This window comes from Lithohypha guttulata, assembly GCF_036872675.1.
Source record: "Lithohypha guttulata strain CCFEE 5908 chromosome Unknown scaffold_2, whole genome shotgun sequence".
Taxonomy (NCBI): domain Eukaryota; kingdom Fungi; phylum Ascomycota; class Eurotiomycetes; order Chaetothyriales; family Trichomeriaceae; genus Lithohypha; species Lithohypha guttulata.
Window position 1 is genome coordinate 862128 of NW_027042751.1, and position 12955 is coordinate 875082.

The 12955-nt window shown below is 50.5% G+C and overlaps 6 protein-coding genes across 6 annotated transcripts; 3 read left to right on the plus strand and 3 right to left on the minus strand.

The window, feature by feature from the left end:
- Positions 1-577: 577 nt before the first annotated feature.
- LTR64_002424 (uncharacterized protein) lies at positions 578-1960 on the plus strand (the record flags this gene model as incomplete). The annotated part of the gene is made up of 1 exon (XM_064896794.1): positions 578-1960. One exon carries the CDS (start codon positions 578-580, stop codon positions 1958-1960), a length of 1383 nt encoding a protein of 460 aa, XP_064755744.1.
- A 696-nt stretch (positions 1961-2656) lies between these two features.
- On the minus strand, positions 2657-3390 carry LTR64_002425 (uncharacterized protein; the record flags this gene model as incomplete). Its single annotated transcript, XM_064896795.1, has 2 exons — positions 2657-3135; positions 3351-3390. The coding sequence occupies 2 exons, from the start codon at positions 3388-3390 to the stop codon at positions 2657-2659; spliced, it is 519 nt and encodes a 172-aa protein (XP_064755745.1).
- A 730-nt stretch (positions 3391-4120) lies between these two features.
- Positions 4121-6094, plus strand: PFS2 (pre-mRNA cleavage and polyadenylation factor (CPF) complex subunit; the record flags this gene model as incomplete). Its single annotated transcript, XM_064896796.1, is given in 2 exon segments — positions 4121-4409; positions 4428-6094. 2 exon segments carry the CDS (start codon positions 4121-4123, stop codon positions 6092-6094), a joined length of 1956 nt encoding a protein of 651 aa, XP_064755746.1.
- A 134-nt stretch (positions 6095-6228) lies between these two features.
- LTR64_002427 (uncharacterized protein) lies at positions 6229-7695 on the minus strand (the record flags this gene model as incomplete). The annotated part of the gene is made up of 2 exons (XM_064896797.1): positions 6229-7546; positions 7592-7695. The coding sequence occupies 2 exons, from the start codon at positions 7693-7695 to the stop codon at positions 6229-6231; spliced, it is 1422 nt and encodes a 473-aa protein (XP_064755747.1).
- Positions 7696-8865: 1170 nt separating this feature from the next.
- Positions 8866-10700, minus strand: SWD3 (WD domain protein; the record flags this gene model as incomplete). Its single annotated transcript, XM_064896798.1, has 2 exons — positions 8866-9963; positions 10674-10700. 2 exons carry the CDS (start codon positions 10698-10700, stop codon positions 8866-8868), a joined length of 1125 nt encoding a protein of 374 aa, XP_064755748.1.
- A 467-nt stretch (positions 10701-11167) lies between these two features.
- On the plus strand, positions 11168-12915 carry LTR64_002429 (uncharacterized protein; the record flags this gene model as incomplete). The annotated part of the gene is made up of 3 exons (XM_064896799.1): positions 11168-11664; positions 11745-12496; positions 12569-12915. The coding sequence occupies 3 exons, from the start codon at positions 11168-11170 to the stop codon at positions 12913-12915; spliced, it is 1596 nt and encodes a 531-aa protein (XP_064755749.1).
- Between the last annotated feature and the right edge of the window lie 40 nt (positions 12916-12955).

A 12955-nucleotide genomic window follows, 5' to 3' on the forward strand; every position in this document is an offset into this window, starting at 1 on the left:
AAGGCTAATGCAGGTCCAGCTTTTAGAGTCGCTCATCCTAAAGAAATGCCTCCAATTCTGGTGATTGGAAGTATGGTGGAATGCACGTATGCACGTGCCTGTGACCAAGCTCAAACACGATCGAGAAGGACTTTACCGTACAGGTACTCTTCTGTACTCTTGTCTTCCCAAGAAAGTATGCAAACCAAGGAACGCGCCTAATACGTATGAATCATCCACGCCTACTAATAAATATACGCAGCTAATCCACCTCACCCAGATGGGACCAATCAGCTTGCCGACAGGGTGTTATCACAACTAACAAGTATTGAAGAGTTGGCTGCAATGGAGCAGAATAAATTGTAGAGTTGTCCCAGCGAGTGCAAACTTCCAGGATTGTCGACTACATACGAAGAGATCTATAGACTCGATGAGAGAGAGCGGGCCAACCGGAAGTTTGGGGTAATACATTCACCCGTACTATCAGCCTCCACGAATCCCGTGAGTCAACGATATACTGTGAGAGACAGAGTATATAGGTAAGTACAGCTCCGGACGTCGTTCATTGTGTTTCAATTCGCATTCAAAACATCCCGACATGGACATCACAAACAGTTACCCACTCCCAGACAGGGCTTCGTTGAGCTCAGCCTACGTGGGCAAGACACTAAAGGATGTACCATTACCCAGTGCTGTTCTTGACCTAGCAAAATTAAAGAAAAACTGTGCGTTGATGCTCGATACGGTAAAGACACTGGACGTCGATTTTAGGGCTCATGTGAAGACACACAAAACGGCAGAACTTGCACGATATCAAGTCGGCGGGGAGTGCAAAGATGTGCGACTCATTGGTTCTACTGTCGCTGAGCTGGAAAACCTCATCCCACTGATGAAAGACTATCAGAAGGCCGGTGCTCGCGTGAATGTTCTCTACGGTATACCTGCTGGGCCCTCTCACGCGGCTCGTCTAGCTGGACTCCTACAGTCTGTTGGACCCGGGTCACTATCATTGATGATTGACAACCCAAGGCAGCTTGATACCGCCACTCGAGTCTATGAGCTAGCTGGTTCTCTTCAGGTCAGAGTGTTTCTCAAAACAGATTCTGGTTATCATCGTGCCGGATTAGCACCGACTTCGGATCGGATGCAGGATCTCGTCAGAGAGACATTATCATTCGAGGCTCAAGGTATCGTTCTGCTCGAAGGCCTTTACTCCCACAACAGTCTCAGCTATGGCGGAAACTCCCCACTCGACGCCATGGACAACCTGCGCACCGAAGTAGACGCCTGTTCTCAGGCAGCTCTCGCCAACACTCCAAACGGCTACATCTCATCGCGTGACCGGCCACTCAGCATATCATGCGGTGCATCTCCCACAGCCCTCTCCCTGCAAAACTTGCTCAGCAATGGTTCCGGTACAGCAGCCACCAAATCGGCAGATACCTTACGTGCATCCCTCGCCAAAGCACGAGAAGCAGGCATTCACTTCGAGATCCATGCCGGTGTGTATCCCACATTCGACATGCAGCAAGTCGCTGCCTCCTCCCGAGAGCTCGGAGAAAGACCCGAGGACAATATCGCCTTGACCGTCCTGACTGAAATCTGCTCGACCTACCCGGATCGGACAGAAACTCCAGAAGCACTCGTCAGTGTCGGAACCATCGCCCTCGCAAGAGAACCATGTAAGTCCTACCGCGGGCATGGTGTGGTCGCACCATGGAACATGTCCGCGGAATATGATCCGTACAGCACTCAGAAGAGGATTATCGTAGATCGTGTCAGCCAGGAGCATGGGCTGCTACAGTGGGAGGATAGAGGTAGAAAAGAAGCACTGCCTGTTGAGTATGGTCAGAGAGTCCGAATTTGGCCGAACCACGCTTGTATCACGAGCAGTCAGTATGGTTGGTATTTGATCGTTGATAGTGAGAGTGAAGATAAGAATGTGATCAGAGATGTCTGGGTTAGGTGGAGAGGTTGGTAATTATTCTATCAGCTCTTCCAAGCTCTACATATTTAAGAATAGAAGAACGGTATAGACACTCACGAGCTCCACATGCTGTTCGACTTTGTCGCTGTTTCTATTGAACACTATCTACCTGCACAAGCTCATGAGCTATGTGGTGACAAAAAGAAGCCTTGTATTGATTGATTGACGAAATAGCTGATCTAAATCGACGCTCCTGATATAGCTGTGTCGATTTGTCAAGCTTTCATGGTATTTTCCAGTGACAAGCCTGTACAGCCCACGATCGGTGCTGGGGCACGAAAGTGAAGTCGTGCAAGGCGAACCGTACGTTGCTGAGCTGGCTTGCAGGACAGGATGAGCGCCCAGTATTTATGCCTTCGCCTGCATTGAGTCCTGCCCGTGAGTGTTGCCGAGGTGCTCAGACATCAACACGTTATCTCTCCTTCGTCCGGTCTTAGTCGCAGTACCAGTGCCCGCAGATACCATAGCGCATTCTCGCCTATGTATCAGCTCAGGTTTGACATTTCCTTCGACATGCTCCGCGACAGTTCTCCTACTGACCGAGGCTTCTGGTGTGCTTGGCTTAGGGTCTAAATACCACCCTGCAGTGATAGACTCCTCGTCTCCCTTTTCGTACATTCCAGTTGGGAAAGAAGATGTTGGCCTTACCCTGAGCAAGTTCGATACCACCAGAATGTTCGGATCGCAGGCTTAATCCGACACAGTCTTCGTAGCCACCAGCGATGATGGTGGAGACAAATCTTTCAAGAATGGCTGGTATTGCGGGATGGCGAGATCGATGCCTTTGTCCTTGCTCAGAGGTCGGAACTCGAATTCGAACGGCATCACGTCAGGAGATCCCGGGGTTTTCATGACTCGCCAGCTGACTGGCACGACCTGACCACCGACGAGCTCGTCATCCTGTAGCCTGCAGCTCGTAGCTTGGTTGTTATAGTCCACCAGTTTTTCATCCTTGTCGAGGTCGAAATGGCGATGAAGAAGCACGACACCAAAGGTATCGCTGAGCTTGTATTCGAAAAGAAGAAGTCGTAGGGAGCTAAGGACAAACGCTTCGCCTTGCCGATACTGAAAGTCTTGCGCAGAGGTGCCAAGGACAGGCACTTTGTTGTACTTCTCGACGGAGTATGGGAGGACCTGTACGGACATGATCGGGTTGGTGAAGGTGTATTCTTGTACAGATTATTCTGATTCGTGCGGAGTGTCCTACGTGTTAGCGAACTCTCCAAGCGTCAATCTATCAATAGAGAGGATTGAAGTGGTAAGAAAAAAGCAGACGTTCTTATATGGGTGTCCATGTTGAGAGACAACGCCTTAGTGCCCATTCAATGGTGACGAGTGATAGCGACAACCTGACTTGTGAAGCTGTTAACCTCGCAGTACGTACCACGAGCCCTTATGAGCCGTCTTCCCCGTTGGCGGTCCATGTCGTCGCGGTTGCTGAAGCGCTTAGCATGATAGGTAGACGCGTCATGATAGAGGGGTTTGTTGTCGTATGGCGTGTACCCGAAACACATGCTACACAAGATAGCCGTAGTTCATGAAGAGTAGAGACTGCCTCAATCCTGCTCTGTCCAGAATCCTCATGATTAGCAGCAGAAGTCTGTACGTTTATGAGGGCATCGTGAACAGTTTTCGGATGACTACAAAAGTCACACAGATTCTGCGCGTAAAACCAGTATACACATGCTGAGACGACTCTATACAGTCGAGATTTGGGACGAGCGTTTATCTCACTGACGGTAATGTCTCGAGGAGTACTGAGTCAGTGCTTCGAGATGACTTCGTCGGACTGCCAGTGGCATTAATCACGTGCATACGCGACCTGTCTCCTTAGTTCGCCCTAGAACATCAAACACGAAGTACGAGCTAACTCGCTCCGATCCCTTGGTAGATCTCTTATTATCAGGCTGTGATTAGCTTGTAATCGTACACTGATATATCAAAACACTGGAAAGATTGGTGGATAATGCTACGAGTCAATCAACAGCTGCTCGATATCTGATTTTGCTACCTCGAATTTCGCGATATTAGAGCGGTCAGATCACCTTCACCTTGTGCGACAGACGTGAACGCGTCCGAGGCGGAAATCGTAGGGCGCGTGCAATTGTCTTAGGATAGACTTGATTGAGTTGTTGGCAAACACGACACGCCAGTATGGCGAACTATAGAGACGACCAGGATTTTGATGCTTTCAGGAAACGAAGACCAAGACCTGTGACCGATTATGGATCGTCAATGGTACAGTGGGTCCGACAACGACAGCAACCTTGGAAAGGACCGTTTCATTACGAACAAGAAAGGCCCAGCATAAGCTATATCTTGGACGTGCTGCCACCCTCAGCTATGCTTGACCGTCCTGCAGAATCAATACCGACACGCTTCCTGCATCAGTCACTTGGTAAATCAAAGAAACCCGTAACAATCGTACGATGGATGCCCGAAGGTAGGCGTTTGTTGGCAGGTGTCCACAACGGCGAGTTTATGTTATGGAACGGAATGTCGTTCAACTTCGAGACAGTCACTGCTATGGGCAGCTCTTCATTACGCACAGCAGAATGGTCGCATAAGCAGGATTGGTTGGTAGCAGCCAACGACGAGGGCTCAGTCTTTTACCTACAACCAACGCTTAACATGACGCATCAATTCAAAGCTCATGACTCCCCAATCCGAGATGTGGCTTTTAGTCCAACAGACACCAAATTTGTCACTGCGTCGGACGACAATTCGCTAAAGATATGGGACTTTACATCTTCAACCAATGAATCGACATACAAGGACCATGGATGGGATGTCAAAGCTGTAGATTGGCATCCTCAAAAAGGGCTAGTGGTGTCTGGCTCGAAGGATCACAGTGTTCGTCTTTGGGATCCACGTACCTGTCGCAACTTGACCACACTACATGGCCACAAGAATGCGATAAGCACGGTTTCCTTCTCCCGACTTCGACCTCAACTTCTCGGTACTGCTGCACGAGACGGACAGTCGAGGATCTTCGATCTCCGCATGATGCGAGATGTAGCCATATTGCGTGGTCACGAAAAAGGTGTTACTAGCCTATGCTGGCATCCAATACATCCGAGCATCATCTCCACAGGCGGAGAAGATGGCGCTCTTCATACTTACCTCCTCACAGAACCAAACACACCTGCAGGAATTACCACATATACGACTTCTCCTTACAACACTCCCGATCCACGTTCCGCACCTGCACAATCAATATACCCTGCCCACAAGATCACATACGCACACGAATCCTCAATATGGAGTCTAGACTGGCATCCACTAGGCCACATCCTCGCCACAGGCTCGAACGACCACTACGTCCGCTTCTGGTCCCGCTCTCAACCCGACGACCCACAGAACTGCTTCAAAGACAAATACCACCTCGGCGAAGAAGCAGCCGAAGCCCAAGGCACCTACGACAGAAAAGCCAACGCGCGACAAGCCCGAGAACAAGAAGAACAAGAAGCAGAAGACGAAGCAGAAGGTCTCGAAGACCAAGCCAACGCAGATAGAAACCAATTCAGCATACCTGGACTTCCTGGACTGCCGGGTCTCGCACAACCAAGCGCACCAGTTCCAGGCGCCACATCCGTCGCACCCACCGGTTTCCCCTCCTTACCTGGCATGGGAATGGGAATGCCAATGCCTGACCTCCCCCACCTCCGAAACACATCCCAACCACCCAACGGCCTCAACCACGGCCACGTCGTCCCTCCACCCCCAATCCCAGGCATGGACCCCACCCAACTAGCGCGCTTCATGCAATCTCAAGCCCAACACCACCAACACCGTCCAGGAAGTGCTTCTGGCCCTCCTCCACCCCCACCCATCCTCGGGAACATAGACTTTTCCAAACTCAACCTCCCACTACCCATGCCTGGCGCCAATGGCTACCTACCACCGCCTCCTCCGCCGAATGTTTCTTCTGGTGGTGGCCCGCCGATGAGTGCGATTCCGGGCCTGGGTGATTCGGGGATACCGGGGCTTGGGTCGCCGGGTCCTGTGTCTGGTGATCCGAGGATGATGAGTAATGGTACTGGTGTCAGGAGACGAGCTCCATTGCCGAGTCAACAAGAGGGGTTTCAGGCTGAGCAGGCGCAGGGGAGATATAGAATTGCTAGGTAGGGGGAGTGAAGTTGTGGAGTATACTTGAGAGGATACGCGAGCGACGATGAGTTTCAAGTATTGGCTAGAGGCCTTTATGTTTTGAGTAATGCCACGAGAGGGAGCGTTCGAGAGAGATGGTTGAATTTACGACACTAGAGAAACAACATAACCGAAACTACAGCTAGCATGCACATGCTGATGGTCGCCTTCATTGGACCGACATTGACTGCCAAATTCTGCTTCGATCCACCGTTCCCATTTTCGTCAGAGCTCGTATCAACTTTCTGGAGTGGAACCGCCTTAACCAAAGACTCAACCTCATCATCCCACATCAAACACTGTACGGGAAGCACAATCTCCGTCTCAAGCAACGGAACAGCCTCACCATGCTCATAACCAACATTCAACACCTCGACCCCCACATCCCACTGCGCACCTCCTCCAAACATCGCGCTCGAGCTAACGCGTATCAATCCGTCCTGCGCGTCTTCCGATACCGACGGCTCGCAATTCTCATCCCCTCTGTCGACCATGTCTACGGTAGTGGCTAGTTGAGGTAGATCGAGGTAGACGCCGATCCCGCCGTCGGCGCTTGCATTGAGAGTGTCTGAGCCAATGCCTGCTCCGAGTATGAGTTGGGGGTTGAAGCCGATTGTCAGATTGAAGGACAGTGCTTCTGTATTGGCGGTGAAAGGAAGAGCTTCGAGCTTCGTCTCGGAAAGACCAGATGTGAAAGAAGAGTTTGGTTCGCTCATGTTCAGGTATATTTTCGTACTAGGTGGTGCAAATAGATTAAAGCCAGTACGAAACACCACAGGTGAATTCAGTGTGATTGCCATAGGAAAGGCCAAGTCCAGGACAGGACCGAATTTAAGGACTCCAGCGATGACTATCGCACCTAGTGGTATGCTCGGAAGTTGCGCCGTGTATTCTAACACGTTCAACCCTGGCAGGAGCTCGAGCTCAAAATCCATCATGGCTGCGATATTGGTTGCATCGAACTCGAGAAAGCCATCGTCGAAGAAGTCCATCAGTACTTCAGGGTCGGAATCGGTTACTGAGAAGCCACCTGCTTTGAGTTCAATGTTCCCTGTCATGGTGCAGTTTTGACATGAAAGACGGATGTTTTCATGAATGTTAGCATATGGTAGGAATTCCACGATGGAGCTGTCGGGTGGCAATAGGGTCGTGTTGAGTCTGGAGAAGGACACGTCTGCTGCAAGCGAGGTTCCTGTGGCTAAGGCAGTGGGAGACGGGTAATCGAACGTTGTGCTGAGTGACGTGGAGCTTTCCTGTTCGATTGTGCTTGTAGCAGCATCTTGCCGGGCAATAAGGGCCATTGTATTGATGTGGTCTGTGATATGGTCGCCGATTTCGACATTTAATTTGTGTGTTACCTCCCTCAGTCGGAAAGACTGCGTCTTAAAGACTATAAGCCTTGCATCTCTGTCGTGATTCGCCATTTCCACACTTTGATACAATTAGCACCGCAAATCAAAAATTCGAACAGCTTACTGATAGACCGTATGCTCGTCACTGGTACGACAACCAGCATGGTTCGTTATCATGACAAACGTGTCGTGCAAGGACCACGCCGCCAAAGCAGAATCGAAGCTCATGTAATCGATGAGATATAGAGCGAGCGTCGATTCCGAGCACGAAACCGAATGCAGAAGCGTATCGAAGTCCTCCAAAAGCAGTGTTGGGAATTTTGGCTGAAGCTCTACCTTTGCGGCCTTGAGCGAGTCTTTCCGTGTATCAGTACTCAGCGAACAGTGCTGGTTGCTAGCGACCTACCATCCGCAAAATAAATGGATAGCTGATCATAATTCGGTGTAAGACTTTTGACAGCTCGTTTTCGAGTTGGGTGTTTGGGCGCAGCACGGAAGTGTCTGTCAGTCGAGGCAAGGATAGGAAAGATAAGGGCAAGCAGAATGGTCAGCAATTGAAGTTCTTTGGATGAAGCCATGGGTCATAGAGATGTGGTTGAAAGCAGTGCAAGCAACCCGTTGTGCCGCACCTTATATATGCCACCACGCTCCGACCTTTCCTAGCATGTCCACCTAGCCTAACAGCGATCGGCCAGCAGAAGCTCGAGAAGTATGTTTCGTCTCGCATTTTCGACAAGTGAGGAACTAGTCTGCCGATAGCATACCAAGGACAAAAGATAGGATAGTGCATATGATTCCAGCCAGAACGGAAACTTGGGCAAGGCTGTCCGGTACTGCTCAATGCACTAAGGCAGCCACACAGGTCGCAGCCTCCGGTGCAACCAATTCCGAACCTTGCGAGCCGTCCGCCAAGGTGATGATCGTGGGTCCAGATCTTGTCCAGGTAGTTGATAACCATGACAGGCATGGGGTATGTGACAGAAAGTTGCAGCTTCGCATAGTCGTGTACACAATATATTGTGCTGCTGGCCTGCGAATATCAAGCCAAAAAGTCATATGCAGGGCTTGTCTGTGATAATGTAAAGTTCCCATAGCAGGAAGTGCCAAGACACCGGAATGCCATGCGGCAAGTGCCGAGCCATTAGCTAGGTCGAGTAGCTCTTGTGGAAGCGCCTTCGAAGCGTGCAGTATGTATGTGTTTCAGGCTGGCCTTGGCACGACCATTTTCCACTTCAAAACGGGCTTGGCTGCCGCAAAACGCCATGCATCTCGAGTGGGCTGAAATCCGTCCGCTTGGTACTAAGCAGGCGAGAGATAAGGAACCCCGATACTAAGTCAAAGTTAGATCAGGCGTTCAGGCTCGAATCACTTTGTATGAAGACAAGAAATGCTCGTCGATCATGCCTCCATTTCGGTATCCTCCCTCTTGATTTCAAGCTGCACGGTGTGACCTTGCCCGTTGACGTTCTCTTTCACGACTTTGGATTCATCGTCGTTGTCGTTGATAGACCTAGGTTCAACATCTTCTATCCAGACTTTTAATGTTCGGTCTTTACCCACACTCGCCAACATGCCTCGTCCGTCCTTCAGTTTTGCCCAGTCGACAGACAGAACAACGTCGCTGTGACCACTTTCGTGCCATAGTATCTCCTTGCTATTGATATCCCAGACGAATATGTCACCATCTTCACTTCCACTTACGACGAACCCTTCAGTCTTTTGCAGGTCTGTTTCCTCGTCAATTGTGGTGTATTCTCCAATTGTGCCACTCAGCGAGTATGCAGAGTTGAGGTGACCTTGATACGTCTTGACACAGCCACCACCATCGGCGCCAAGGTATCGCCATAAGCGTATGCAGTTGTCCAATGTCCACGCCAGCACATAACGACCATTAGGCGAGAACCTGACTGCAGTGACTGCCTTCCGGTCTTCATGTACCAAAGTCTTCAGGCATTGACCGGTTCCCGCATCCCATATGCGTATCAGCCCATCACTCGCACAACTGCATACCATTGTACCGTCTCTTACGAAGTCCACACCTGAAACTGGATCTGAGTGTGCGGGGAGTTGACGCATGACCTTAGCACTGCGCACATCCCAGAGAAACACGGCCTCATCGTAGCTACCCGAAACGAGCATGTTGCCCTTTGGTGAGAAGGCCAAGCTGTAGACATAATTGCTGTGACCCAGATATGGGCTCGGTGGAATAGGGAAGTCGCTACTCAGAGGACTCCATATCAGGATACTTTTATCATCAGATGCTGAAGCGAGGGTGTAGGGAGGACCGGTCTGAGACCACGATAGAGCGTTGACGCCAGCTTTATGGCTGCGTAGTGTTTTCAGAAGTTTGAGGGAGGGCTCTGTTGTGGGTTGACCCAGCACAGAATAAATATTGATGCTTGCATCGGCAGACGCTGTCGCAAGCAGAGCGCCGTCTGGCGAGAACTTCGCAGAGGTGATGCCTCTTGCGTGAGCTTTCGGTAGAGAGGCTAGCGACTTGAAGCGTAGTTTAGGTTTGCGATTACGCGAATGGCTACCGGAAGACGAAGGTTGCCTGGAGGGGGATCGTGATAGCGGGCTATATCCATTGCTTGGGCTACGAGCTGGCAATGACTCTCCTCTTAGGTCTCGTTGGACTGATGTGCTGCGCCGCCCGTTCCTTGATCTGCTTCTTGAATGAGATGATGCACGTCTTGCCGAGCGGTCGACGGGGCTTCGTTCTTGAGATACTCGTCGTGGGGAATAGTCTGATCCGGCTGAGGAGGTTCTCCTGCGCTTTCTGGGAGGTTCGTTGTCCATTGCAAGTTGATGTCTAGCCAGGATTCTGCTAGCTTTCACCAGCAACTGGCAACTTCAAATTGATCTCAACGCGAATTTCATCCTGTAGTACCCCAGAATTGAACGCGTCTAGCTTAGTTAGCGTGTTCATATGCGACCACTCATAGTGCTCTAAGGGGTTCTTGGATTCAGGTGCACCTAAATTTGTACCAGGGAATAGTGCCTAAACAAAAACCATTCAATACCGCCCGTCTCTTTACAACAAACACCATAAGAGCACGAAAAACCACGCATAAAAGACGTTCGAAGAGCCTCATCAACACAGGGAACTTTGTCAAGAGTTGAAGCACATCCGGGCCAGAGGAAACGGTATTGTTTCCACCTGTGCTCATCCCTTACTACTAAATAAAAAGTGCATGAGAACTTACGGAGTACCTATCGTATTCGTATAGCATAGCGCCTCGATCGACGAGCGTTACATCTGGCTCAACTTAGCATGGTATCAACACATGAACTTGCTGGGTTGGCAAGGTTCAGGCACAGGGATGTCCCAGAGAGCGCAGATCGCCTGTTATGAGCATAGCAGTGGGCTGATCTATAGGCTTGGGCTCATAAAAAATGCGTCTGCCTGCACGAGTAGGACATAGGTGTGGTCGTGTATAAATTTGCATATGCTGTCAAACGCCGTTATCTGCAATGCTATCTACGGCACATGTGAACGCAATAACTTATTGAAGTGAATGTGATCTCTCCAATATTGTCGTATCTTCAGTTGCTTGTCCTGACCACGTCTGCACAGCAATGCAAGACGTACCCAGGTGAAGCTGCCTGGCCAAACGCAACAACATGGCAAGCACTCAACGAGACTGTATCAGGCAGACTGACAGCTCCTCTTGCCTTTGGCGCAGTATGCCATCGACAAATGGATTCTTTCAACAACGATTCGTGTAATACACTATCAACTCAGTGGAGTAATACCTCCTTCGTTGCCTCGAATCCCTGGCTGGCAGACTACAACGATGAAAGCTGTTCGCCCGCCTCTCCAGACTCTCCATGCACTACAGCTGGCTATCCGGCCTATATCATCACTGCCGCCGAAGTGGCGGACGTGCAAGCTGGATTGGACTTTGCACGAACTCACAATATTCGTCTTGTTGTCAAAGGCACCGGCCATGACTTTCCAGGTCGCTCATCCGGGGCCGGCAGTCTCTCAATATACACGCACAACTTGCGTGGCATGGAGGTCAACATGTCTGATCAGACCGCAATGCGCTATGGTGGTATCGCAGCAGTGAAGATAGCGGCAGGAATGCGATTTCGCGAGATCTATACAGAAGCCGCAAAGCACAACATTACCGTCGTTGGTGGTGCGGACCCTGGCGTGGGCATTGGAGGCTGGATACTGAATGGAGGACACAGGTGAGTCCGATCCATTCCTCGGAAATTATTCAGTGAAGGGTGTAGAGCACCTCGCGGGCTCTCAAGCTGACACCTCGCAGTCCTATCTCTTCCTTGTATGGCCTCGGTGCTGATCAAATTCTGAGCCTTGAAGTCGTTACATCAGATGGTCAGCACAGGATCGTCAACGAAACATCCTTTCCAGACCTCTTCTGGGCTCTGCGAGGTGGAGGTGGATCAACCTTCGCTGTCATGCTCTCAGTCACTGTCAAGGCATATCCTCAACTGAGAGGAGCAATCAACTCGTATTCGTTTGCCACGACTGCAGACAGCGAGACCTTCTGGTCAATGTTGACTTATTTCCACTCCGAAATTCCTAGGATTTCCGAAGCCGGTGGCATGGGCTATCACTACCTTGTTCGTGGCGTGACTATCGGTATACCTGAAGTAGATATGCTGACCGGCGGCTGGTTCTTTCCACAAAAAACAGTGGAGCAGATGAACGTGGTTCTTAATCCAATTTTGGCCACTATCAACGCATCCTCTTTGGGTCCAGACACGATCCATGTATCAAGCAATGATTCTGTCTTCGAGGCCGCAATGTACCTTCTAGCACGCTCGTCAGGTGAAACAGCGGGCATTTCGGGCAGGCTCGGTTCATGGTTGCTCACTGGGCCGGCCCTTACGAACAATTTTGAGGAGCTCAAGAAGGGTCTCAGGACGGCAACTCCACAGCCCTGGAATTTGATCAGCCACGTGGTTGGAGGTCCAGGCGTGAGAAATGCTGTGGCTCATCTGCCCGGAGGCAGCAACGCTGTCTTGCCAGCTTGGAGGATAGCCTATACGCATGTTGGTAAGTCCACCCTTTCCTCGTGCCCTTTTAAGGCCTTGCACATGGCAAGCTGAATGTATTGACACAATCTAGTCCTCCCTCGAGCGTGGCCAACAGATCCCAGCAATACCACACTGAAGCAGTCGGTTACATCAGCTCTCAGGGACGTAACGGTTCCAGCTTTGAAATCGCTTGCACCTGTATCGGGCGCTTTCATCAACGAAGCTGATCCCACCAACCCAGATTGGAAGCATGACTACTTCGGTAGCAACTATGAGCGATTGCTTAAGATCAAGCACACCTATGATCCTCGTGATGTCTTCTGGTGCAAACCTTGCGTCGGATGGGACGAATGGGAAATCGTTGATGGTCCGGATAATCTGCCTATGGCAGAATGGGGCGTCGGACAAAGTAGTGGAAGACTGTGTAGAAAAGTCTAAGCTCAATAGACCGAGTCGAGAGTTTGTGCAAGAGCATTTC